Source organism: Rhineura floridana, chromosome 3 (genome assembly GCF_030035675.1).
Source record: "Rhineura floridana isolate rRhiFlo1 chromosome 3, rRhiFlo1.hap2, whole genome shotgun sequence".
Taxonomy (NCBI): domain Eukaryota; kingdom Metazoa; phylum Chordata; class Lepidosauria; order Squamata; family Rhineuridae; genus Rhineura; species Rhineura floridana.
In genome coordinates, this window is record NC_084482.1 from 217723017 (window position 1) to 217749114 (window position 26098).

Here is a 26098-nt window from a genome sequence, read left to right on the forward strand (position 1 = left end):
GGGCAGACTTTGATGTACAAAGCCCTACATGGCTTTGGGACACCAGGTTTTTGAATGAGTGCCTCTCCCATTGTTTGCCAACCCCTGCCTTGAGATCTGGTAGAGTGGCCCTGCTGACAGTTTCATCTGCAGACTTGGCACTCTCAGCAGTGACTTACAGCAGGGCCTTCTTGGTTATGGTGCCCCAATTGTAGAACCACTTCAGGTTGTCTCTCTTGCTGATGTCTTTTCTGCATTGATGAAGACACACTCATTTTGCTTGGCCTTTGGGGAGTTGGCTGGCCTGTTTCCTGTTCACTGTGAATGATGCATTGCTGCCATTTTCTTTTCAATAGCATTACTGCTGTTGGATTTGGGAACTTGAACGTTTTATGCTTTTATTGTTGATGTTTTATGTTGTATTTTACTGTATTATTATGATTATATACTTCCCTGGGAACTTGGGTTAATGGGCAGACTAAAGATGATGATGATATGCCTGTGGAACCCCTGGGATAAGACATGGTCTTTCTCCTAACAATTGTTATGGTTTTACTAACTTTTAAGGTTGGAAGAAAACAATGTAAATGTAAACATAAATTGAGGGAAGCTAAGTCTGGACTTCACACCATACATTTAAAGCACTTATTCCCCCTAAAAAAAAGAATCCTGGAAAGTGTAGTTTACCCCTCACCAAGCTACAATTCCTAGCACCCTAAACAAACTATAGTTCCCAGGATTCTTTGGGGGGAAGTCATGCACCTTAAAGGTATGTTGTGTTCACAGCCACGTTGGCACAACCCCCCTCCAAACCAGTAAATGGAAATGAGACATGCTCAGAAAAGTTCATAGACATGTGATCTGATCCACATGTCTATGTTCAATCTGAGCATGATCTCTTGAAGGCTTGCTCCAGATTTGGGGGGGAGGGGATGAACCAAAATCTTCCCCCATCCCTCATTTTGATGTACAAAATGGACATGTTTTCCCTGTTGCTAAAATGTTTCATAGTGGCACATGTACTCATTTTTAACAGGACTTTGGCTTGAAAGTTTTTACAAGCACCAAGATTCACAAGCCTGAAATTTGCCAACACTACTCAAGAGGTGAATTGAATTATGATGCTGATGTGAACAGCCAAGGTTAGCTATGTTGGACCAAAGTACGTGAGCAGTCACAACCACACCATACATTTCAAGCACATTGATTCCTCCCAAAGAATCCTGGGCACTGTGGTTTTACCCCACACAGGGCTACAATTCCCAGCACTCTTAATAAACTACTGTTCCCAGGATGTACTTTAAATACATTTTAAATATATGATGTGAGTGTGACTAAGAATAAGAAACTGTGGCAGCCAGGATATCTTGTTGGGGACAAAGGAAAAGGTTGCTGGCCACCATGGTCCCACTGTGGTTGCAAGCATGGCCACGAGAAGACCCTGAAAGGATGCTGATGCTAGAACTTTGCTGGTGAGGAGAGCAGGAGAAGAGGTGGCTTTGGGAACTGCTGCCCACCCCCTCTCATAGCAATCCCACTGGCCTTTACCTTCATTCTGAACCCTTGCAGCAATAAATGAACAATCACCAAGGGAAAGCAATAGCACTGTGATCCCACAAGGCATTCAACCAACCCCAACAGGGGTGATCCCAAGGGGAATGACACCAAAGGGGAGCTGCCCCTTTAGGTCACTCCTTTGGGATGAGATCCAGATTAATCATGAAAGAAGATCGACTGTATGGGTGAGGAGTTCCCAAGCAGGGCTAGTGAGGGGTGTGGCCTAGGGAGAAGGGGAGTGGCCTGGGAAAAGTCCTGAGGGCCATATAGAAAGGCCTGGAGGGCCACATTTGGACCCTGGGTGTAACACTTTCAGACGGGAGGTCACTAAGCAGAAAGCAAGTAGCATAGTGCTGATGATTTCACACATGCACACTCATCTAACTGTGAAATTGAATTATGAGCAGCACGTGTGACGGTGATCAAACACCAAGAATGCCTCATGGCACTTTTCAGCAGAAGCAGTAGTGCACTGTCAAATTCAGGAGTGCAGGCTCCCTTCATGAGAATCCCAGCCATGCCCCTGCCTCTTTTTTGCTGCTGGGTTGAGAATGAAACCCTTGTCAATGCCTTCTCCCACAAGAGACATCCCTAGGAGCCAACAAGCATGAAAGAGGAGAGGGTTAGCTATTGCAAAGAGTCTTCTCAGTGGCTGACTCACCTCCTTTCACTCTGATTGGCTCCAGTCAGCAGGAAAGGAGAAGGAAGCAAGTGAGAAGACTCTTGTTAGTGGTTAACACACACCCCTTTCATGCTGATTGGCTCATAGGTTTCTGGAGACATAGGGACTCTGCTGGGACCCTTGCTTCCAAAAAGGTAAGGGGTCTAAGCCCCCCTGAGACCCTGGACAACTACACCCCTGAACGGAAGCTGTTCAGCAGCAGCTGTCCAGTGACAAATAAGCCTGTGCACAAGCGCTACCATTGCACAGTTTAGAAATGAGAATGGCGTTCAAGCACAACACTCTAGCCATTTTTGCTTGAAAGGTGTGGGATACATTTTAATATAAAGAAATAATGTTCTTTATAATATTTCTCCTCCCAGGTGCTGGAGGACCCCCAGAAGCTGGCTTTGCACCCCTTAGAACATATGGTGGTGCTTCTGAGTCGAGTGCCAGAACTGGTGACATAGCCCCTGCTGCTGCTCAAGCACCTGTCAGGAGTTTCTTCCCCGAGATCTCGATGTTTATTGAGATTACAGTGTTGTAAGTGTTGGCTTTAACACAGCTTGGAAGTAACTCGTTAAAAATAACGTGTTACTTGAAATTCGTTTCTTTTTTGCGTAACGAATGGGTAACTTCGTTAGATTTTGCTTGTAAGAGAACGAGTGGTAATTTTATTACTTTTTAGCTGTAACTATAACGTTTCCCGCATTACATTTGGACGTTACGCGGGGGGGGAACAGGGGCAGTCTGCTCCTGTGATTGGTGGAAAAAAGACATGTGCCTCGCACTAGGCTTCTGCGCAGTGTTGCTCTTCCCTCGTGCTCTGTATTAGGAGGCACGAGGGAGGAAGTGGAGAGCCAGATCGCGCTGGAGGGCAAGAAAGGAGAAGGCAGAAGCAGAAGAGCTGAGGTTAGTGATGATGGTGTGTGTGTGTGCGCTCCCACCGCTCGTCCTGCTGCCCCCTTCCCGCCTGTCGCTGTCAGGCCCAGGATGTGACTCAGGAACCAGACTAACGGCTGTAGTTAATTTGTGTTTTATTAGGGTAATGTCCAAACAAAGACTGCGTTTTCTCATGAAGCAATACAGGGATACAGGTCCTGCGGCATTGGGAGAAAGTTGACAGAGCAAGGGACTTCTTCCCGCCTGTTCTTTAAGAAGGGGCCAAACGAGCGCACAATCTTTCGCTCCTCCTTAACTGCCCCTCAGGTACTGCCTGCCTTCCCCCCTTCTCTCCTGTCTTTTCAGCTGTTTGCGTGTGCGCGGTGAGGGGGGAAGCATCACCCCCTCCTCTTCTGAAGTTTCCGATTCCAGGATGGGGAATAGGGGAGGGGCTGATGGTAAACTGCCTCCCCGCTTTTCGGCTGTGAGCAGCCCTCCCTCTTCCCCCTCTTGCTCTGAGCCTGAAAGAGGGGGAGGCGTGAGAATGTCCAGGGAGGGCTCAGGCTCCCCGTTGCTAAGCGACCTTATCACTGGCAGTTCCTCTGTTTCGTCTTCGCTCCAAAGGGGGGAAGTTCCTCCCCCTTCCCTCTGCCATCCATCCGAATACTCTTCTCCCAACTCTCTGGGATCCAGCTCCCCGGGATTGGGACCCCAGCTCTGCCTTCCAACACCATCCCCCCTCCCAGGCTGTGCCCCCCTCCCCTTGTCTGGCTTGGGACGGTGGGGAAAACGTTGATGGAAAAGTTTTACCAATTCTGGAGCATGCACATCAGCTACATCTTCCCATGATCTGTCAGCCACCCCATAGCCTTTCCAGTGAATCAAGTACTGCAGCTTGTGGCGTCTGATCCTGGAATCTAAGATCTCCTCAACTTCAAACTCAAGCTGCTCATTTACCGGACTTCCGGGAAGGGTGACTTAGCCTGTGCCTGCTTTTGAGACGGGCTCCTGCCTCAAAAGAAGCTTATTCAGATATATCAGTCAGTTTTTTCTTTTTTTTTTGACTGATTAAACTTCTCCCGGGTAGGGAGAAACGAAGAGATTAACCTCAAAGCCTATTTTTGTTGGGACGACCAGATCTCATTAATTTATGGGACGAGGTCCAGCCGACGAAGGTGGGACGGATTTTTAACAGCAAGCTCTATCTGATAAAGCGAACGTTCACCTTATCTTCTAAGAGAGAACGCACTAACAGGCAAGCACCCTTCTTTCTATATTTTTCTTTTACTTGACTTAAATTGTTGCTGTTTAAAAGAGATTTGCCAGATTGATCAGTTTTTGACATCTCACTGGGGAGCCATAACTTCTCTCTGCTACGCACTAATTAATAGCTTATCTCTGTTTTTGTTGCAAAAAGCTGTCCTGGATTTGCATTCTAAAGATATACACAGAAGAGGGATTTCTATTCCAGATTTTTATTTTGAAAAATATTATACTGTTTTGAGACTACTCTCTTTTTGGTCTATTTTATTTTGACGAATCTGTTTCTTGACGATTGCCATTAATTGTTTCGATCCTGGGAACTGCATTTTGTTTACTTAACTATTGGAGAGATAAGGCTGTCTGCTCTGTTTATACTGTGATGTCACCAAGTTTGGAGTATTAACCCAATTGTTGCTGAAATAAGAAGTGGTTTTCCTATATTTTTCTTTTAAAATGGCAATTAAGAAAGTGGCTGAAAATCTGGAAATAACTATGTTTCAGAAAATAATGGATGAGATTGAGATAATGAAAATTGAATTGAGTAAAATGAAGCAGGAGATTAAAGATATAAGGGTCCCTGTGAGAGAGGTGACCCTGGAAGGGGTCCCTGTGAGAGAGGAGACCCCGGAGATTGGAACAGGGGTCCCTGTGAGAGAGGTGACCCTGGAGACTGGAATAGGGGTCCCTGTGAGAGAGGAGATCCCGGAGATTGGAACCAACGTGGAACAGGAACAAGATTTGGAGTCTATGGACTTTAGAAATAAAATCTATTGTTTGGAACTCAATGTTATCTCTGAAGAAATGAATGAAGATTCTAGAGATAAAGTTATCAATGGCATGGATAATCTTCTGGACTGGAATGATGTGATGGAGCCCAATATAGAGAAAATCTATGGAATTAACTGCAGCCATGTGACAATGGAAAAACTTTTAAGAGATGACCCAGTGTATTTTGAAAAAAAGAACAGAGATATGATTTTACAGCAGTATTTCAGCAACCTATTCAGAATGGATGGCAAGAAAATATTTGGGATAGAGGTAATCCCCATCAGACTCTTACTATATGACTATGGCTTTGACAGCAAGATTATTATGGAATACTGATAATGGAAGATTGGATATTGAAATTACTGGACTTAACAAGACTACTGAAGATGGAAGATGGAAAATGGAACTAATAGAGATAATAGAACAATGGCTACTGAAATTATTGAACCTAACAGATTCTGATGTGATGGATTAATTGAAATGTTTATTTTGACTATGGTTATGACAATAAGATTATCATAATTAGTAATGAGATGGATTAATCGATATGCTTATCTGGAAAAAAAAATTGATAGATATATTTCTTAAAGAATTGAAACCTCTCTTTGACTTTTTGTGGAAAGAATAAAGTAATGTTTATGAGATTTGATGATTAAGTAAGATAACTACTGGAGGAAAGTGATTTTATAATATGACTTAAGAGACAGGATTGTTATATATTATAGACTTATAACTGATTTGATCTTTGACAAATGGGAAGTCAATATTTTACTCTTTATTTTTTATTTTTGTTTTTTTTTTTTCTTTTTTTCTTTTTGTTTAACTATTTTTGATTTTGTTTTTTGTCTTTGAATGTTTTATGATTTTGTCTTGTATGTTTTATGAAAATCTGAATAAAAATTATTGAAAAAAAAAAAACAAACTCAAGCTGCTCATTTACCAGGAGTGGAGCTCCGGGAGGTTCCTCCGGCCGTAACTCACTGGGAGGGGCGGCTTTCGTTAAGAGGGATCGATGGAACACAGGATGTATTTTAAACGTGTCAGGCAGCTTCAGTCGGTACGCCACGGGATTGATTTGTCTTGTAATTTTCTACATTTGCCCGGCATCTGGAGGAAGCGGGTGGACAGCCATACCTGGTCTCCCGGTTGAAGGGGGGGGCCCTCCTTCCTGTGCAGGTCAGCAACTCGCTTGTACTCCGTTTTGGCTTTGTTTAACTGCTGTTTCAGTGTCTGTTGCGCCGCTTGCAATTCCTTAAGGAAGTTCTCAGCTGCCGGTACCAGCATTCCTTCTGAGCTGCTTGGAAAGACTTTAGGATGGAATCCATAATTAGCGAAGAATGGGGTTTGTTGAGTGCTGGAGTGCAGAGAATTGTTGTAGGCGAACTCTGCAAAATGCAAATATGATACCCAGTCAGTCTGTTGATAGGACACATAACTTCGTAAATATCTTTCCAAAACGGCGTTCAAGCGTTCCGTCTGCCCATCTGTCTGGGGGTGATGGGCGGAGGAGAGTTTTAATTCCGTCTGCAACTGTTTCCACATTGCTCTCCAAAATTTGGCTGTGAACTGAGTTCCTTGGTCTGAGACTACGCTGTTTGGCAATCCATGCAGCCGGTACACTTCTTTTATGAATAACTTGGCTGTTTCTTTAGCCTCTAAGGCCCCTGCACAAGGAAGAAAGTGTGCCATTTTGGTAAGTAGATCCACCACTACTAAGATGGCTGTCATTCCTTGGGTAGATCAATTATAAAATCCATGGACAGGTCCTTCCAGGGTTCGTGTGGGACAGGCAACGGTTGTAACAGTCCTGCTGGTGTCCCTGTTTGTGTTTTTGTCCGCAGACAGACAGAGCAGGACTTTACATAACTCAATATCCCGACGCATTTTAGGCCACCAGAAGTCCTTGGCCACGTTCTGAATGGTCTTGTAAATCCCAAAGTGTCCCGCTGTGATGGAATCATGACACTGGCGTAGGATTCTGAGCCTTAATTCCCCTTCTGGCACATATCTGGCGGTTTTGAACCATAACAGTCCATTTCTCCAGTGAAAGGTTACTTCTGAGTCTTGACCTTGTCCCGTCTCCTGCTGATATTTTAGCATGTCTGCATCTTCTTGTTGTGCCTTTTTGAATTCCTCTTCCCATGAAGGCTGGCATACTCCTAACGTTAATTTCTCTGGCGGGATTACATACTGAGGCTGGTCCTCGGATTCACTTTCTTTGTATTGTGGCTGTCTGGATAAGGCATCCGCTCTCTGGTTTTTGGCTTGGGCATGGTAAGTAATCTGGAAGTTAAACCTAGTGAAGAACTGGGACCATCTTATCTGTCTCTGGTTCAGCTTCCTGGCGGTTTGGAGGCTTTCAAGATTCTTGTGGTCGGAGCGCACTTCAATTCGATGAGAGGTCCCCTCTAGGTATTGTCTCCAGTTTTCAAAAGAGTCCTTGATGGCCAGTAGCTCCTTCTCCCAAACTGTGTAGTTCTTCTCTGCAGGCTTTAACTTCCGAGAGAAGTACGCACAGGGGTGCAGCTCCTTCCCTTCTTGGTCTAATTGTAGCAGGACCCCCCCGATGGCAAAATCTGAAGCATCTGCTTCCACTACGAAAGGGCGGTTCGGATCAGCAAAGCGCAGAATAGGCTCAGTAGCAAACCTTCTCTTCAGCTCCTCAAAGGCCTCGGTGGCATTCTCTGTCCATTGAAACTTCTTCTTCCCCCTTAAACAGTCAGTCAGAGGAGCTGTTAATTTGGAAAACCCTGGAATGAACTTTCTGTAATAATTGGCAAACCCCAAAAACCGTTGTACATCCTTTTTGGTGACAGGTTGGCCCCAGTCCAATATGCAGCTTACTTTCCCTGGGTCCATCTCCACGCCTTCCGCTGAGATTCGATATCCAAGGAAGTCTAGAGACTTGAGGTCAAATCCACATTTCTCTAATTTAGCATACAGGTGATTTTCTCTCAGTCTCTTCAACACCGTCTTCACATGCTGGTCGTGGTCTTCCTGGTTCTTTGAGAACACCAGGATATCATCTAAGTAACAGATTACATACGTGTCCAACAAGTCTCTAAACACGTCGTTCATGAATTTTTGAAAAATTCCTGGACTTCCACAAAGCCCGAACGGCATGACCAGGTATTCATACTGTCCGTAAGCGGTCAAGAATCCTGTTTTCCATTCATCTCCCTCCTTCATTCTGATCAGATTGTACGCTCCTCTCAAATCCAACTTCGTGAAGATTTTTGCAGAGCGCAGTCGGTCCAGCAACTCTGAGATCAGGGGCAGCGGGTAGCTGTTGGGGATGGTGATCTGGTTCAATGCGCAATAGTCATTACAGGGTCTGAGTTCCCCCCCTTCTTTTTCACAAACAATAGTGGCGCTCCAGCAGGGGATTGTGAGGGGCGTATGAATCCTCGCCTCAGGTTTTTATCCAGGAATTCCTTCAGGGCCTCCCTCTCATTCTCTGTGAGAGAGTAGATTCTCCCTGATGGGATGCTGGCTCCTGGCACTAGGTCAATCGCACAGTCGTAAGGGCGGTGGGGGGGTAAAGTCTCTGCCTCTTTTTCATCAAACACATCTTTGAATTCTTCATACTTTGGCGGCAGGGTCACTTGCTCGATCTCTTGCACTGCCCCTGCTAAGGTGTTCTTGATTCCTTCAGGTTGACAGTTCTCCTGGCAATACTGTGAGGTGAACCACACCACCGCCTCCTTCCAACTTATTTTGGGTTCATGCTTTGCTAGCCAGGGCATTCCCAGAATCACCTCAAAGTTCGAGAGATCTGACACATATAGCGAAATGAACTCTTCGTGCCCAGGGATTTGAAGTTTCACTTCCTCCGTGGCTTGTGTCACCCCTCCTGACTTCAGGGGTCTCCCATCGATAGTCTCCACAGCTAGGGGAGCGTCCAGTTTCCACCGGGAAATTCCATGATGCTTGACTAACTTTGCATCAATAAAATTTGTGGAGGCTCCACTGTCAATTAAGGCAGTAGAGTTAAACACCACTCCTCTGGAAGTTGTAATCCAAATAGGCAAGACCAACACCCCCTTTGAGGGAGGTTGGATCATTGGGGGGCCTTTATACAACGCTGCCCCCAGTCCACCGGCCTGCACGTGGACTGGGTGTTCTAGTTTCCCGATGGCTCGGCTTTCCCCCCTTTCAGTCCACAGTCTCTGGCCACATGGCCCGGCTTTGAACAATAAAAGCATAAACGTTCCCGGTGTCGTCTTTCCTTTTCTTCTTCCGACAGTCTTGGCCTAGCCCCTCCCTGTCCCTCAGTTGCATTACCTGCCATCCCTGCAGTGGGAAGGGTCTTGTTGCGGGATGCCGAGGCTGAGTATCTCGGGACCTCCTGCTTCCTTTCCAGGCGCCTTCCTTCCATCCGGTGATCTATCTGTAGGCATAGCCGGATGAGCCCTGGTAGGTCAGCGGGGGGGGAGGTCCTGGCCAACTCATCCAGGATTTCAGCATTTAATCCACTCCGGTACATAAACATCAGGGTGGCATCATTGTAACCAGTTTCCTGGGACAGAATTTTAAAAGCATTAGTGTACTCAGAAACAGTCCCTTTAGCTTGCTTCAGAGCGCCTAGTTGCCGCACTACTGTTTCAGCCCTTTGCGGGTCTTGAAACATCTTGGTCATCTCCTGTATAAATCCTCTGTACCTTCCTAAGACAGTATCCTTTCTCACGAGATACGGAGTCACCCATTTTGCAGCTTCTCCCTCCAGGAGGCTAATCATGAAAACTACTTTAGCCCCATCGTCTGGAAATTCCGTGTGCCTGACATCCAGATATAACTCACATTGAGCCACGAAGGTTGCCAACTGATCACTTTGTCCCGTGTATTTTGGGGGCAATCCAATGGGAACCTTTACTACGGCAGCTGGAGGGGCTGTTCGCATCTGGTCTATCGTGGCCTTCAAGGTTTGATTATCCATCTTCAGTGCCTTGACTGCTGCTAGCAGGGCTTGAACATCCATCTGCAAATCAGCTACCTTAGTCCTCAAGAGTTCCACTTCTTCCGTCTCAGAAGTGGGGTTCGTCCCCCCGCTGCTCCCTTTGACATCTTGTCCCAGTCAAGTGAAGAGAGCGTTGAGGGTGATTTAGGTGGCTCTGTCAAGCTGTCAGGCCCAGGATGTGACTCAGGAACCAGACCAATGGCTGTAGTTAATTCATGTTTTATTAGGGTAATGTCCAAACAAAGACTGCGTTTTCTCATGAAGCAATACAGGGATACAGGTCCTGCGGCATTGGGAGAAAGTTGACAGAGCAAGGGACTTCTTCCCGCCTGTTCTTTAAGAAGGGGCCAAACGGGCGCGCAATCTTTCGCTCCTCCTTAACTGCCCCTCAGGTACTGCCCGCCTTCCCCCCCTTCTCTCCTGTCTTTTCAGCTGTCTGCGTGTGCGCGGTGAGTGGGGAAGCATCAACCCCTCCTCTTCTGAAGTTTCCGATTCCAGGATGGGGGATAGGGGAGGGGCTGATGGTAAACTGCCTCCCCGCTTTTCGGCTGTGAGCAGCCCTCCCTCTTCCCCCTCTTGCTCTGAGCCTGAAAGAGGGGGAGGCGTGAGAATGTCCAGGGAGGGCTCAGGCTCCCCGTTGCTAAGCGACCTTATCACTGGCAGTTCCTCTGTTTCATCTTCGCTCCAAAGGGGGGAAGTTCCTCCCCCTTCCCTCTGCCATCCATCCGAATACTCTTCTCCCAACTCTCCGGGATCCAGCTCCCCGGGATTGGGACCCCAGCTCTGCCTTCCGACAGTCGCTGGCTCTCCCCTCCCCCCCCGCTGCCTGTCGCTGGCTCTCCCTCATCTGTCGCTGCCTCCCCTGATGTGTGGATCCGCTGCTACCTTCAGTTTTTAAGGCTACATACTGTCTTTGGAAGTAAGTCCTAAACTAGTTTACCACCTCAGGAAACCTGGTCATGACTGAGCTACAAGCCTTGCAAGCTCCTTTCATGTGTAAAGCACAGATAATTTCTCTGTCCCAGACGTATTGTACGGGTTCCTGTTTGAGAAGCATTATGTAAGGGTTGCATCTAGAAGTGGTTTCCTTCTTGTGTAAAATGAAGCTCAGCCTATGGAAAGCAGACTTAAAATACCTGGACAGCAGCCCAAACCTAAATGGTGTTCCCCCCTCCCCCAGGACTGGCCTTCTGTTCCCTCCTGGTAGTCTGTTTGAATATTGCACAAGATTCACTTCTTACGATGCAGCATGTGCTGTCTTTGTCCTTTCCAGAAAAATAAGAAAGTGTAATGGTGCCATTAATAGACTTTTCTCACTCTTAAAAGAGCCTCTTCCAATTCCTTTAAATCTACCACATGCATTTCATTGTCAACTTGAGGTGGTGGTTGTGCAAAAGAAGTGATTCATAAAGGAGGGGGGAGAAATAAAGTTGGTATGAAACTACAACTCTCCATTTTTATTAATTCATGCAATGCCAGTTTTCCTGGGAAGTGATTCAACTGCCTTGAAAGGCAGCCTCTCTGTTATCAATATTCCCCTGCAACGTGCTGCTGCAGAACAGAGCTGGACACATCTGAGGTCCTGTTCTCCATTCACAGTTGTGACAGCAAACCCCTATAGATTATCCCCCAAAATAAGCAATTGAAAGGTGCAAGCTTGAAGAAAACATTAACCACAGTCTTTAGTCAGTTTACAGAGATCCCTTTCAGGATAAGTTGTTGCAGACACATTCCCCTGTGGGGCACTTTATTCCTGATTGAAACCTCCTGAAAACTATTGATAGAACACTGCAGCATCACTATTTGGCTGAATAAAATCTTTGAACAGCATTTCCAAGAAGCTCAACATTTTGCAAAAATACAAACTACTGGAGCAGTGTTCATCTTTTTTTTTGTTACATCTACAAAGCTTAGAATATTGCACTAACAGTGCAATCCTCTGTGTGCTTATTCAGATGGAATAAATTCAGTGGAACTCCCTGGCTGTTATTATTTATTTAATTAAATGTATTAGTCGCTCTTCTTCACAATAGTGAATCCAAAGCAACTTACAATCAACAAATTATATCGAGATTGGAATGCTGCCTGAAAGAGCACAGCTCTTGTGACTGGGGAAGGGTTCTAGCTCAATGGCAAGAGCGTTTGGTTTGCATGCAAAATATGTCAGGTTCAGTCCCTGAATTTTTAGATAGGGCTAGGAAACACCCATATCTGAGATCCTGGAGATCCACTTCGAGTCAGGACACGTAATACTGAGCTAGATGGACCAGTGCCCTGACTCAGTTTAAGGCAGCTTTGCTATGTACCCAAGACTAAAACAAGTTCTGCGGGCAGAAAATACAAATTCTGCATTTGGAATCCGTTAAAAAACTGGGAGATGCTTCATACATACATGGAGAGGGGTAGGCAGAATATAGACTTTTGGGTTTGTTATCTGAGGTGGGGGGCTGTTTGCCAGTTGGGTGGAATATATTTCTTAAGGTATTGTGCCAATCCAGAATTCCCCAGACTTGATTATAATAATCTGATGCATGTGCAGGTAATACAGCATGTGCACCAAATGTCAAATAAGGGCCCAGACACACCCATTGCTGCTGGGGTTATCAGGAGGCTTCAGCCATCTTTTCTAGTATGAAATGAATACCTCTTGGCTCATCATGGTAAACTAGAAGTGGGCAGACATTGCACCCACTTCTCACTTGAGGATCTGTCGCCAAAGGAAACCAGTGCCTTCTTAGTTCTCTCACAAAGCCAATCTGGGCCTCCAGCTGGTGCCCATTCCTGTCAGAAAACAGCTTCTCCTCATGCTCAGATAGTAACTGACCAGGTCTGCAGACATTCTGTTTATTCCTTGAGGCAATGCCTGCAGCTATATTCTCCACCATAATGTATGGGTTGACCGTCAGCCATCCTTGAGGACCATAAAGGTACCATCTTGTCCCCCATACTGTTTAACATCTATATGAAGCCCTTGGGAGCGGTCATCAGGAGTTTTGGGGTGAGGTGTCAGCAGTACGCTGATGATACCCAGCTCTATTTCTCTTTAACATCTGAATCAGGAGAGGCTGTGCAAGGCCTGGACTAGTTCCTGGACTCTGTGGTGGGCTGGTTGAGGGCAAATCAACTAAGTTTGAACCCTAGCAAGACAGAGACGCTGTGGATTTGTGGTTCCCAAGTTTGGATAATTGGTCAGTTGCCTGCTTTGGATGGGGTTGTACTCCCTATGAAACAGCAGGTCATAGTCTGGGGGTACTCCTGGATCCATCTTTGTCACTAGAGGCCCAGGTGACCTCCATAGCTAGCAGTGCCTTTTACCAGCTTTGGATGGTAAGACAGCTGTGGCAGTTTCTGGACAGGGATAGCCTGACCACTGTTGTCCATGCACTGATAACCTCCAGATTGGATTACCGTAATGCACTCTATGTGGGGCTACCCTTGACGTTGGTTCGGAAGCTGCACCTGGTGCAAAATGCAGCAGCGAGACTGCTCACTGGAGCAGGGTGTCACCAACATGTCACTCCACTACTGAAAGAATTGCACTGGCTGCCTATTTGCTACTGGGCTAAGGTTAAGGTTCTAGTTGTGGTGTACAAAGCCCTATACAGCTTAGGACCAGGATACCTGACAGACCGTCTTATCCCTTATATACCCAGTTGATCACTGCACTTTGCAGGTGAGGGCCTCCTGCAGATACCATCTTATCAGGAGATCTGTTCCACACAACATAGGAAATGGATCTTAAGTGTAGTAGCGCCTACCCTTTGGAATTCCCTCCCCTTAAATATTTTTGTTATGTGCCTTCGTTGATTACAACTTATGGCAACCCTATGAATCAGTGACCTCCAAGAGCATGTCATGCACCACCCTGTTCAGATCATGTAAGTTCAGGTCTCTGTGGCTTTCTTTATGGAATCAATCCATCTCTTGTTTGGCTTTCCCCTTTTTCTGCTCCCTTTTGTTTTCCCCAGCATTATTGTCTTTTCTAGTGAATCCTGTCTTCTCAGTATGTGTCCAAAGTATGATAACCTCAGTTTCATCATCTTAGCTTCTAGTGATAGTTCTGGTTTAATATGTTCTAACACCCAATTATTTGACTTTTTCGCAGTCCATGGTATGCGCAAAGCTCTCCTCCAACACCACATTTCAAATGACTTGATTTTTCTCTTATCCTCTTTTTTCACTGTTCAACTTTCACATCCATACGTAGAGATCGGGAATATCATGGTCTGAATGATCCTGACTTTAGTGTTCTGTGATATATCTTTGCATTTGAGAACCTTTTCTAGTTCTCTCATAGCTGTTCTAGTTCCAGTCCTAGCCTTCTTCTGATTTCTTCACTATTGACTCCATTTTGACTAATGACTGTGCCGAGGTATTGATAATCCTTGACAAGTTCAAAGTCCTCATTGTCAACTTTAAAATTACATATATCTTTTGTTGTCATTATTTTAGTCTTCTTGACGTTCAGCTGTAGTCCTGCTTTTGTGCTTTCCTCTTTAACTTTTATTATTGTCATGATCTGTGGGCGGGTAGGAGGGGATAAGGGAGGAGGTGGAGAGTGAGACGGGGTGGAGTGGAGAAAACAACTGTTTTAAAAAATGGAGTGGAGGGAAAAAGGAGCCAGAGGGCAAGAACATGGATAAAGGAGGAGAAGGAGGAAGAAGCAGAATGGAGATAAAGAACTGTGGAGGTGAAAGATGACGACGTGTCTCTGGCTACTGTGCTGCATTTGCAGTATTTTAACTTTTTTGCATCTCAGAGAAAATGTTTGCTTGGGTGAGTGTCCTTTAGTTGGTGGCAGGGCAGGATCCAGGAGGTGGTTAAGTGAGAGAGATTATGCTGGCTGGCTGAGGGGGGGGGTTGCACTTGATTTGATGTGCAAAGATCTGAGTTGTGGCCTCTGCCTCCCTCCCCACCTCCCTTAGCAGTGGAGAGCCAACCATTGCTATCTTATGGATAAAAAGAATTATTCTACTACGTCTGTATGTGTGTGTTTATTTTTAATGTTGTTTTAGGCTACTTAGATGTGCAGCAGCCAAGGCCAGCACCTTGTAGGCATTTTTTAAAAAAAGGAACCGAAATGTAACTGTAGTGATTCCTTTTGAGAAAAAGTAAAGTAATCACTCAGTTACTTTCAGAGCAATTGTCATTGTAACGGTAATTACTACTTTTTTGGGCCGTGTAACTGTAACTGTAATTTATTACTTTTAAAAGTAATCTTCCAAGCTCTGGGCTTTAAGCCTTGGAGAGAGGCAGGCACAAATTCTGTGGCAAAGACCTGCAGAGAAGTCAAGGCCCTGTGGCTTGTAGTCATTCTGTCTGCTGTGGATCAGACAGGAAAAGTGTGGCCGTCTAAATAGGTCTAAAATATTTTAGACCCATTTATGTGAGTAAAAATTATTATTTTTCCACAGATACATTATGGTTTTATGCTGTATGAAATTTCTCTACAATATTATGGTGTGTTCTCATGATTTTGTTTACAGCCCCTGATGAAGGCCAAACCACAGAGTGGCCAAAACACATTGGGCTTTTGTCATAATAAACATATTTTTTCAAGCATTCTGGGTTCCCCCCTTTTATCTTTTTGCTGTGGGTCAGGCCACCATCTAGTCCAGCCTTCTCTTCTCACAGCGGCCAACCAGGTGCCTCAATGGGAAGCCCACAAGGGCCTGAGTTTTTTCAATTCCCAACAGCTGGTATTTGGAGGCCTACAACCTCTGACAGTGGAGGGAAAACATCCGCCATGGTTAGTAGTCACAGGTAGCTTGATGTCCCATGAAGTTGTCTGAGACTTTCAAGCCACGCAAGCTGGTGGCCATCACTGCATCTTGTGGAAGTGAATTCTATAGCTTACGCTTATTCACAGGCTGAGTATTCTCAGGCAAATGTGTTTGTAACATACACAAACAGCGTGATTACTGCAAAGTGTAATAGGCGGGGCTGCCTTTGAAGACAGTTTGGAAACTGAAGCTGGTGCAGAATTCAGTGGCGAGACTGTTGACTGGAAGTACAAAGTTTGATCATATAACACTTGCCTTGGCCTGACTGCGTTGGCTGCCAATTTGTTTCCAGGCTTGCTTCAAAGTGCTGGTTTTGACCTGTGAAGCCTTATGTGGCTCAGGACCCCAAAACCTTAGGGATTGTGTTCACCACACAAACCTGCTCAGACCCTGTGTTCATCATCTGTGGTGTGATGGGTGGCAATGCAAGATGGAGCCTTCTCCGTGGTAGCCCCTTGACTGTGGTCATACTCTTGCTAGAGAGATGTGTCTAGTCCAGTGCCATTGCTATCAGTCTTTAGGCACCAGGTGAAGACATTCCTATTCACATTTTGCTCTTATTTGGTTTTCATCTTTTAATTGGGTGGGGTGGGATGTGTCCTGTTTATGTTATTGCAGAGTGAGCACTTTTAGTTAATAGGGTTCTTTTATCGTCTAATATATTTTCAATTTGTATTTTAAAATTGGCATGGTATGCTTTTTTAAAAAATTGTAAGTTGCTTTGAGACAATTTTTTTGTAGTAACTGACTTTAGGATTAATTGATTGGGGCTTTAGAATCATCCGGGTAAGTTCACTTTGTTTATTTAAGGATATTTATGCAACCTTTCAAAACAAAAGTTTTCTGAAGACGGACTATAGACAACATCGTAAAAAACAAAAAATAAAACAAAAAAACAAACAAAAAAATAAAAATAAAATAAAACTAATAGCTTTATTATTGTTATTATTAAAACAGCAGCTTAAAACGTGGTGCAGAGAGGTAAGCGGCGGCAACGCAGCCGAAGCTCTGCTCACGGCCGGAGTTCGATTCCAACAGAAGAAGGAAGTCAAATCTCCGGTAAAAGGGGTCGAGGTCCACTCAGCCTTCCATCCATCGGTGGTCGGTAAAATGAGTACCCAGCATATGCTGGGGGGTAAAGAAAGGCCGGGGAAGGAACCGGCAATCCCATCCCATATATACGGGCTGCCTAGTAAACATCGCAAGACGTCTCCCTACGAGTCGGAAACGACTCGCACTATAAGTGCGGGGACACCTTTACCTTTTAATCCAGCTCAACAATCCAAATAAACATCTTTATCACAGAGAGAAGTACCAATTTGAAATCATGACCATCATTTAAAACCAAAAGCAGGTTGAAATAAAAATAAAGCCTGCTAACAAGCAAAAAAGGAAGGAATTCAATGCACTTCCCATAAGAAAGGAGTATCTATACAAGGCAACCACTGAAAAGGACCCCTCTTTTGTGCCTGCAACATCACACAAAACGCGGCAAAAGACTATAAAATTAATTGTAAAGAAAACCCAAATATCCAGTGGCAAAAAAGCCATTATTATTAATAATATAATTCAGTAACAACCTTGCCACACCATTGCCTGCTGGAGTACAGTTTCCACCAGCTTTTTAAGGGTTAAAGCAGAGCTATCCAACTAAGCTTTGCTGGGCAGGGAGTTAATGGAGAAGCCACTACTGATTAGACCCTGCTCCTTAATCCATGTTTTCTTGAGATTTGTTTAAAATCTTCATGAAAATTCTTCAACATCTTAGTGTGAATTTCTCCTAATAAACATATATATATGTATGCAGTTTTAACCAGAGCTTGGAAAAGTTATTTTTTTGAACTACAACTCCTATCAGCCCAATCCAGTGGCCATGGTGGCTGGGGCTGATGGGAGTTGTAGTTTTAAAAAGTAACTTTTCCAAGCTCTGGTTTTAACCAATTTTTGCAAGCAATTTCTCCCAATATAATGCATTCTTGTACCTTGCTTTCACCCATATGTTCATTTTTATGCACACTTTCCCCTAATCTGCACATTTTTATAAACTCTGGCTGAAGTACTGCATCTCAACATTCGGGTAAGTGCAAATTTCGAAGGATGGCTGTGTTTGCGTTCTCCTGGGAAGTACAAATTCGATAGTGTGAACAGAGTCTAATTTCTCCCTCATCCCTAAGTGAGACATTGAACACCCCAGCATATTGATTGCAGAAGGTTTCTGTGGCATTCTTCCTTACCCTTTTCATTGCTGTTACTCTCTTTCAGAGACCCTTTATCAGCTGGGAATGACTTGTTGTACAGCTCTGAGAAGTCTGGCATTGTTCCAGCGCAGGCCACTCTGCCTATGACCATTCCGGACACCATCACAGAATGGCAGGCGGAAGCCTTCTGCTTGTCGCAGGATGTGGGCATCGGCTTGGCCCCGAAGATCGCCCTGAGGTCCTTCCAGCCCTTCTTCCTCGAGATTACCTTACCCTACTCCGTGGTGCGGGGCGAAGCATTCACGCTGAGGGCCACCCTCTTCTCTTACCTGCCACACTGCATGAGGGTGAGGAATGCCCAACCTTGGCTCCCAGGTCCTGAAATCTCCTTTCCCTCTTTCCTTGGTATAGAATTTGGATCCCCTGGGCCCAGAATGTATAGAACCATAACAGGTACACACATCTAGGAAAATAGGAATCTCTCCACTTATTTTCTCAAAGTTTTCATTTTTCCAGTTTTAAATTGGTTCTCTGAAGCAATAGCTTTTTTATTTTTTAATCCTCATCAGCATTTTGGAGTAAATTTATAATAAACACGTTTTTGTGTGCAGGTCTAATATACACCTTTTTGCAAGCTGTTTCCCTGAATACGATGCATTTTTTAAAATGTTATTTTCATGGACATCTCCATTTTTTTGTACACTTTGCCATAATGATATGCACCCCTTTACCCTGGCCTTTGACACCTGAGAAGTGTGTTTCTGAGGCCCCTCCTATCCCTGTGAATGCGATCTGTTTTGCATTTGCAAAATACTGAATTTTAATTTTGTGGTAACCCATGTGGGGACCTGCTGGTGAAGGGCAGGTAACAAATGCACCACTACGACTAACTGCATTTTGTACACATCGGTTGGAGAACTGCACCTCAGAATTTGGAGTAGAGCAACTTTTGAAGGACAGCTGCGTTGTGGTTTGCACATTGGTTTGAGAGGTGTGAATGAGGTAGTTTCTCTTTCAAAGGCAAACAAAATAGTATTTCTCCCTTCTGCCTATATGCAAAGCCCCACGTGACAGAGGCGCTATTTCCTTCTCTCACTTGCCTTCCTGCCACCCTCCCCTCCCCCCACTGTGAATTCACATGCCCCGGTAACGCTATAGGTCAGGTGTGGGGAACCTTTGACCCTCCAGATGTTGCTGAACTACAAATCCCATCATCCCTGGCTGTGGCCATGCTTGCTGGAGCTGATGAGAGGGCCCAAAGTTTCTCCCACACCTGCTGTAGGCCTACCTGGCCCCTCTGATGGTGTTCCACATCTTGCCTTGACTTCTCCTCCTCCTCCTCTGAATCCTTTTCCACACCAGACCAGCACTGTTTTTCCTCCTTGGTGACGCCTTTGTGTCTGCGGACAGGTTGCTATATCTCTGGCTCCCTCCCCTGACTTTGTGGCTGTCCCCGTGGAGAAGGAGGAGAGCTCTCATTGTGTGTGTGCAAATGGAAGGAAGACGGTCTCCTGGATGGTGACTCCCAAATCTCTAGGTAAGCAGCAATGCTAACATCTCAGAGTCAAGGGGCCGGAGGGGTAGAGAAGAAGAGGAGCCAGGCTGCCCCATCCTCATGTGGGAGGAAGATTCTCTTTGTTCTCCATATGTTGGGGATATGGACAGAAGGAGGGCTGATGCCTCCCCCAGAGTAACTCCTTGGGGTATTTCCTACAACCCTCTGCGGGTTCTCAGCGCCCCCAGCCCACTTATGCCAGAGGACAGGGCTTGAAGATGCCCTTGGATGTAAGCTGCTGAAGTAAGCTGATTTGGAGAGACAGTGATGGATGAGATGAGATGATGAGGTGGCTATTTTTGTTCTAGGGGAAGTGAACTTCACCACAAGCGCTGAGGCCCTGAACCAGCCCTGTGGGAATGAAATCATGGAGACACTCACCAAAGGACAAAAGGACACTGTGATCAAACAGCTTTTAGTCGAGGTACAAAGGCTGCTTTCATCTTGGTGCTAAGTGATGATTACATGTCTGTAACTGCACATATTTACTCAGTAGAACAATCCCAGAAAGATCCCTGAATCCTGCCACGTGAGTCTCCTTCAGGAAAGCTCCATCATGCAATCAAGGACTGGCACCATGACGACCTGCTGTGGCAACCTCCTTTCGATGCATGAAGTCCTGTCTTGCCATGTTAAAGGATTCTTTTAGCCTTGACATGTTTAATATAAATCTTTAAAGGGGGGGAGAAGGAGTGGGACAATAAGGGCTGGGCCAGACCTTGCAGCCTCCCCATCCCCCAATCCATGTGCTCTTGAAGTATGCAGAGAGCATTCCTGAATGGGTATGCATAATCAAACTGGTATGTGTATTCATTAATGTTGGATTTCGTTGAAGTAAATGAGTCCAGAGGACAGGGCTCCCTGCTCCCACTTCAAGTCACAGTGCACAGCATTCTTATTCTTATTGAATCATCATTATCATCATCATCATCATCATCATCATCATCATCATCATCCCTCCCAAAGGACTCCAGGGTGGCAAACACCTAAGTGATAAACAATTACATTTATTTATTTAAAATATTTCTATCCCACCCTTCTACCCCATAATAGGGCACTCAGGGCAGCTACAATAAAATCACACACGTATATAACAAAATACACAATAAAAACACAAATTAAAATGTAGGTTAAAATGCATAAAATACTATTAAAATACATAAAATGCATTATGCATACACATATAAAAGAATGAGAATAAAAGAATTTAAAAGATAAAAATCTTTAAACAGTGTCAGGCTGATCCGTCCGTCCCAACCAAAAGCTCTCCAGAACAAAATAGTTTTTACAAGTTTTTTAAAAATCTAAAAATAATTCATCTAAAAATCCAGGCTGGGGTGAACACCTCTGCTTTAAAAGGAAGGCCTTCAGTAGGCATGAAAAAGCAACGTAGACATCCAGTCAATTTATTTTGGCACCTGAAGTGGAAAATCCACAAAACCTGCTTCCGAAACTGGTAATAAAAACACTGCAGTAATAAAGTGAATAACTAACCATTTTCTGCCTTTTCATGGTCTCCCAGATTGGCCGCTTGAGGTGATTTTGTCTCACTCTGCCTAACGATAGAGCCGGCCTTGCTGGGTGATCAATCCCATCTTCACTTTCTCATTAAGTCATTGCTTTTGTACCTCAGTTTCTTCACAGCCTCTGAGGAAAATGAAGAAAATAAGAAAACAGATTCGTTACTAGGGATGGAACGATCTGTCAGTTTCAGTTCTCTCAGCTTCTCATTTTTTTCCAATCTTAAATTCAGTTCTCCACATTCCTGCTGCAATTTGCATTTTTATTTTGCAAAAGAATCGTCATGAAAAGTCTCCAACATTTTAGTGATTCTACGGTAGTGCAAATTTCTCCTAATAAACACATTTTTGTAGGCAGTTTGGACTAATGTACACATTTTTACAATCATTTTCTCCTAAAGTAATGCAGTTTTTGCATGTTATTTAACTCATTCATTTATATGCACACTTTTTCCTAATACACACAGTTTTGTAAACTTTTGTTTCGTTGGCAAATTGCATCGCAAAATTCAGAGAAGCGCCAGTTTCAAAGGATGGCTGTGTTTTGATTCTCGTATTGTTTTGGAAAGTGTGAATTTGATAGATTTGGCTTGAAATGCGAATTGAATAACTAGTACTTCATGCTGTAATAGGCTCCAGTATCTTCCTTGAAAGTAAGTATTCTGGGAACTGTCATTCAAGGGTGCAGAGAATTGTGAGGAGCTCCCCCCATTCCCTTTACAAAGCTACAGTTCCCTGGGAAGAAGAGGGAATGATTATTCAAGTGCTTTGGGGACTGTAGATCTGTGAGGGGAAAATGGGTTCTCCCAACAACTCTCATCATGTTTTAGAAACTACAGTTCTCAAGATTCTTGGGGGGGAGCCATGACTGTTTAAAGTGGTATGCTACTGCTTTCAATATGTAGAGCAGATAGGGCTTCTATCCCACCCCCCACAAATACACTTTTATTTCCTTCTCAGCATAGAACAAATTAAAACAGAACTATCACTTGAAACTAAAATGATGAAACTGAGGTTATCATACTTTGGACACATAATGAGAAGACATGACTCACTAGAAGAGACAATAATGCTGGGAAAAACAGCAGAGAGTAGAAAAAGAGGAAGGCCAAACAAGAGATGGATTGATTCCATAAAGGAAGCCACAGACCTGAACTTACAAGATCTGAACAGGGTGGTTCATAACAGATGCTCTTGGAGGTCGCTGATTCATAGGGTCGCACATAACAACAAAATTCAGAGTTTCTCATGTTCACTTCTCCCTCTTTTTTTCTCTTTTTCTTCCCTCATCACAAAGCCTGAAGGGATTCCAAAGGAGGTGGTCTTCAGCAATCTGCTCTGTGCAGCCGGTAAGTGCTCATCGGGGACCCCTCTTCCTTTCACTCCATTTAACTGCATAAAGCTGAATTATTAATAAGAGAGGCCCCTGTGGAACAGGTGGCCTTTGAGATCAGCTCTGGATGTATTGTGATGATGTGGCTCTGGGAGAGATGATCTCTGATTATTATAGATCAACTTCATCAACTGTTGTTGATCTATAATGATTGGTGATGATATCTCCAAAGGCATGTGGGCTCAAGAGCCACATTGTGGCTATACATCCAGAGCAGATCTCAAAGGCCACTTCTTCCACAGCAGCCTCTCTGTGCAACTTCACTCGCATCGACATCATTCATTTAAAGCACATCCCATTGGCCCCAGTTGGCATGGCCAACAGTCAAACATGTGGGAAGGTGGAGTCCCACCACATCTGGATGGCCATAGGTTCCCCGCCCTTGCTGTGATTTGAGAGGTCCCAAATTCCATCCCACGTTTGGAGGAAAACCAGTGGGAGATTCTGGCCCATTCAGAAATTATTATTATTATTATTATTATTATTATTATTATTACTATTACTATTATTTCATAGAAAGAGCCTGCTGGATCAGGCCAGTGGCACATCTAGTCCAGCATCCTGTTCTCACAATGGCCAACCAGGTGCCTGGGGGAAGCCCGCAAGCAGGACCTGAGTGCAAGAACACTCTCCCCTCCTGAGGCTTCCGGCAACTGGTTTTCAGAAACATGCTGCCTCTGACTAGGGTGGCAGAGAACAGCCATAATGGCTAGTAGCCATTGATAGCCCTGTCCTCCAGGAATTTGTCTAATCTTCTTTTAAAGCCATCCAAGCTGGTGGCCACTACTGCATCTTGTGGGAGCAAATTCCATAGTTTAACTATGCACTGAGTAAAGAAGTACTTCCTTTTGTCTGTCCTGAATCTTCCAACATTCAGCTTCCTTGGATGTCCACAAGTTCTAGTATTATGAGACAGGGAGAAAAACTTTTCTCTATCCACTTTCTCAATGTCATGCATAAATTTATACACTTCTATCAAACTTGGCCACTTCACTGCTCACTCCTAATTCTAGGTCATTAATGAACAAGTTGAAAAGTACATGTCCCAATACCGATCCTTGAGGGACTCCACTTTCTACAGCCCTCCATTGGGAGAACTGTCCGTTTATTCCTACTCTCTGCTTTCTGCTTCTTAACCAATTCCTTATCCACAAGAGGACCTCTCCTCTTATTCCATGACTGCTAAGCTTCCTCAGAAGTCTTTGGTGAGGTACCTTGTCAAATGGTTTTTGAAAGTCTAAGTACACTATGTCCACTGGATCACCTCTATCTATATGCTTGTTGACACTCTCAAAGAATTCTAATAGGTTACTGAGACAGGACTTTCCCTTGCAGAAGCCATGCTGGCTCTGCTTCAGCAAGGCTTGTTCTTCTATGTGCTTAGTTAATCTAGCTTTAATAATACTTTCTACCAGTTTTCCAGGGACAGAAGTTAAGCTAACTGGCCTGTAATTTCCGGGATCCCCTCTGGATCCCTTTTTGAAGATTGGCGTTACATTTGCCACTTTCCAGTCCTCAGGCACGGAGGAGGACCCGAGGGACAAGTTACATATTTTAGTTAGCAGATCAGCAATTTCACCTTTGAGTTCTTTGAGAACTCTCGGGTGGATGCCATCCGGGCCTGGTGATTTGTCAGTTTTTATATTGTCTATTAAGCTTAGAACTTCCTCTCTCGTTACCACTATTTGTCTCAGTTCCCCAGAACTTCTTCCTGCAGATGTTAGTTCAGGTTCAGGGATCTGCCCTATATCTTCCACTGTGAAGACAGATGCAAAGAATTCATTTAGCTTCTCTGCAATCCCCTTATCATTCTTTAGTACATCTTTGACTCCCTTATCATCCAAGGGTCCAATTGCCTACTACTGCTGCTACTACTACTAACAATAATAATAATAAACTACAAAACGTTTTTTAAAAATTCAGAAAACTGTGAAAACATTTTTAAAAAACAGTTACAGCTCAGTTAAAAATCCGGTTGCCAAGAATAGTCCCCTTCAGCCATTAAAATGCTTGCGTAAAGAGGATTGTTCTCAAATTCCTCCTAAAAGTCAATAATATCAAAGGCACATCTCACTGAGGAGGGCATTCCACAAACAGGAAGCCAACACTGAAAAGGTACAGGTCAACACGACAGGCCCAGTCACAGGTCAGAATGCTGTGATTCCACCTGGCACAGGAACTTAGTAGTGATAAGGTTACGTTCTAGAGCATGTGAGGTGGCCTCCTAGAGCAGTCCATGGACATCTACATCTCCAAGCCAGCCAGGACTCTGCAAATGCGTCGCCTGGGTTGTGAAATCCACAGTGCTTGGAAAGTTCATGTTAAAAAGGAATTAGTTCCAGTTCCATTCTCGGCCCCTCTAGAAACAAATGAATTTTATTCCAGCTCATTTGTGAAATCCCTGGCATTTTTTTTCAGCTTTCAGAATTTTGCAAGTTGCTCTGCTAAAGTATAAAAAATACTTAAAGAGACTAAGTTAGCATCAAAATGCACACATCTAGTGTAATGTGAACAACTGTTTTATTTATTCCCTCCAACAGTTACTATGAGTTTAAGACAGCAGTGCCCTTTTTCAAGTAGGTAAAAGTGCTAAAAGCAACGGCCAGAACCAAAGCACAGATTCAAGTGCAATGAAACCCCCGTGTAGGAGATCAAGGTTTTAGATCTGACTGGGTGCCATTTTGAATCAAGATGGCAGACCAAACCTTTCAAAACCGCACTGACTTCTTTGGTTTCTCAGATTTCCTGAGCAGTGCCAGGCATGAGGCTGGTAGTAATCAGTAATCCCCTAAGGCAGGGACAGAGTTTGCTCGGGCCTGAGCAGTTATGGTGTTGATTATTGGACTAACTTCTGTAGGCCAAAGGGTATTGCAGACCTTTCCTCTGGTCTCTGGTGAGTAGGCAACAACTCTCAAGCTGGCAAGGGAAGATCAAAGATGAAAAAACAGGCTCACAAAGGCCCCCGACTAATTGAGGAGAATAAAAGCCCGGGGGAGCAGGAAAGGATGGCTATCCGGAAGGGCAATGGGCACGATCAAAACTCTCTCTGTTTCCCCTGCAGAAAAGCCGCAGTTGTCGACATCTGTATCTTTAAAGCTGCCAGAAAATGTTGTGGAGGGTTCAGCCAGGGCCTCCTTCTGCGTGGTGGGTAAGTAATGCAACCCTGAGGGGACCTGAGCCAAGAGCTGTGGCTACTCTTTTAAACCCCCAAACAGACCGAAGAAGTCTGGGCATGCTCAGTGGCCCCAAAGCAGTTGCTTTGTTACAACTGCTGGCAAATTTGCAGGCACGTGTAGGAAGCACAGAATTAGAGCCCCTGTGCAGCCTAACAGTGAGTGGCTAATATTTTATTTATTTGTTTGTTTATTTATTATTAGACTTTTATCCCGCCCGTCCTCCGAGCAGGAGCCCAGGGCAGCAAACAAAAGCACTAAAAACACTTTAAAACAATGATTCTCAAACTTTTTTGGTTCGCGGTGCACTGTAAAACATATAAAAAATTTCTGGTGCACTTCGTGTACAAAATTAAAAATGTCTCAATATATTGTAATACAAATGGGTTTCTTCTCATTTTTAAAATAT

At 44.4% G+C, this 26098-nt stretch overlaps 1 protein-coding gene across 2 annotated transcripts in view; it reads left to right on the forward strand.

Moving 5' to 3' along the window:
- Positions 1-26098, forward strand: part of LOC133381650 (alpha-2-macroglobulin-like) — a 93876-nt gene that overhangs the window by 32245 nt on the left and 35533 nt on the right. Inside the window, exons 17-23 of one of the 2 annotated variants that reach the window (XM_061620994.1) lie at positions 1016-1121; positions 2581-2740; positions 18113-18395; positions 19459-19585; positions 19912-20027; positions 22421-22472; positions 25578-25664. In XM_061620994.1, coding sequence (XP_061476978.1) covers positions 1016-1121; positions 2581-2740; positions 18113-18395; positions 19459-19585; positions 19912-20027; positions 22421-22472; positions 25578-25664 — 931 coding nt within the window. The remainder of the gene's footprint in view (positions 1-1015; positions 1122-2580; positions 2741-18112; positions 18396-19458; positions 19586-19911; positions 20028-22420; positions 22473-25577; positions 25665-26098) is intronic. The other variant, XM_061620995.1, reaches the window with a different exon arrangement.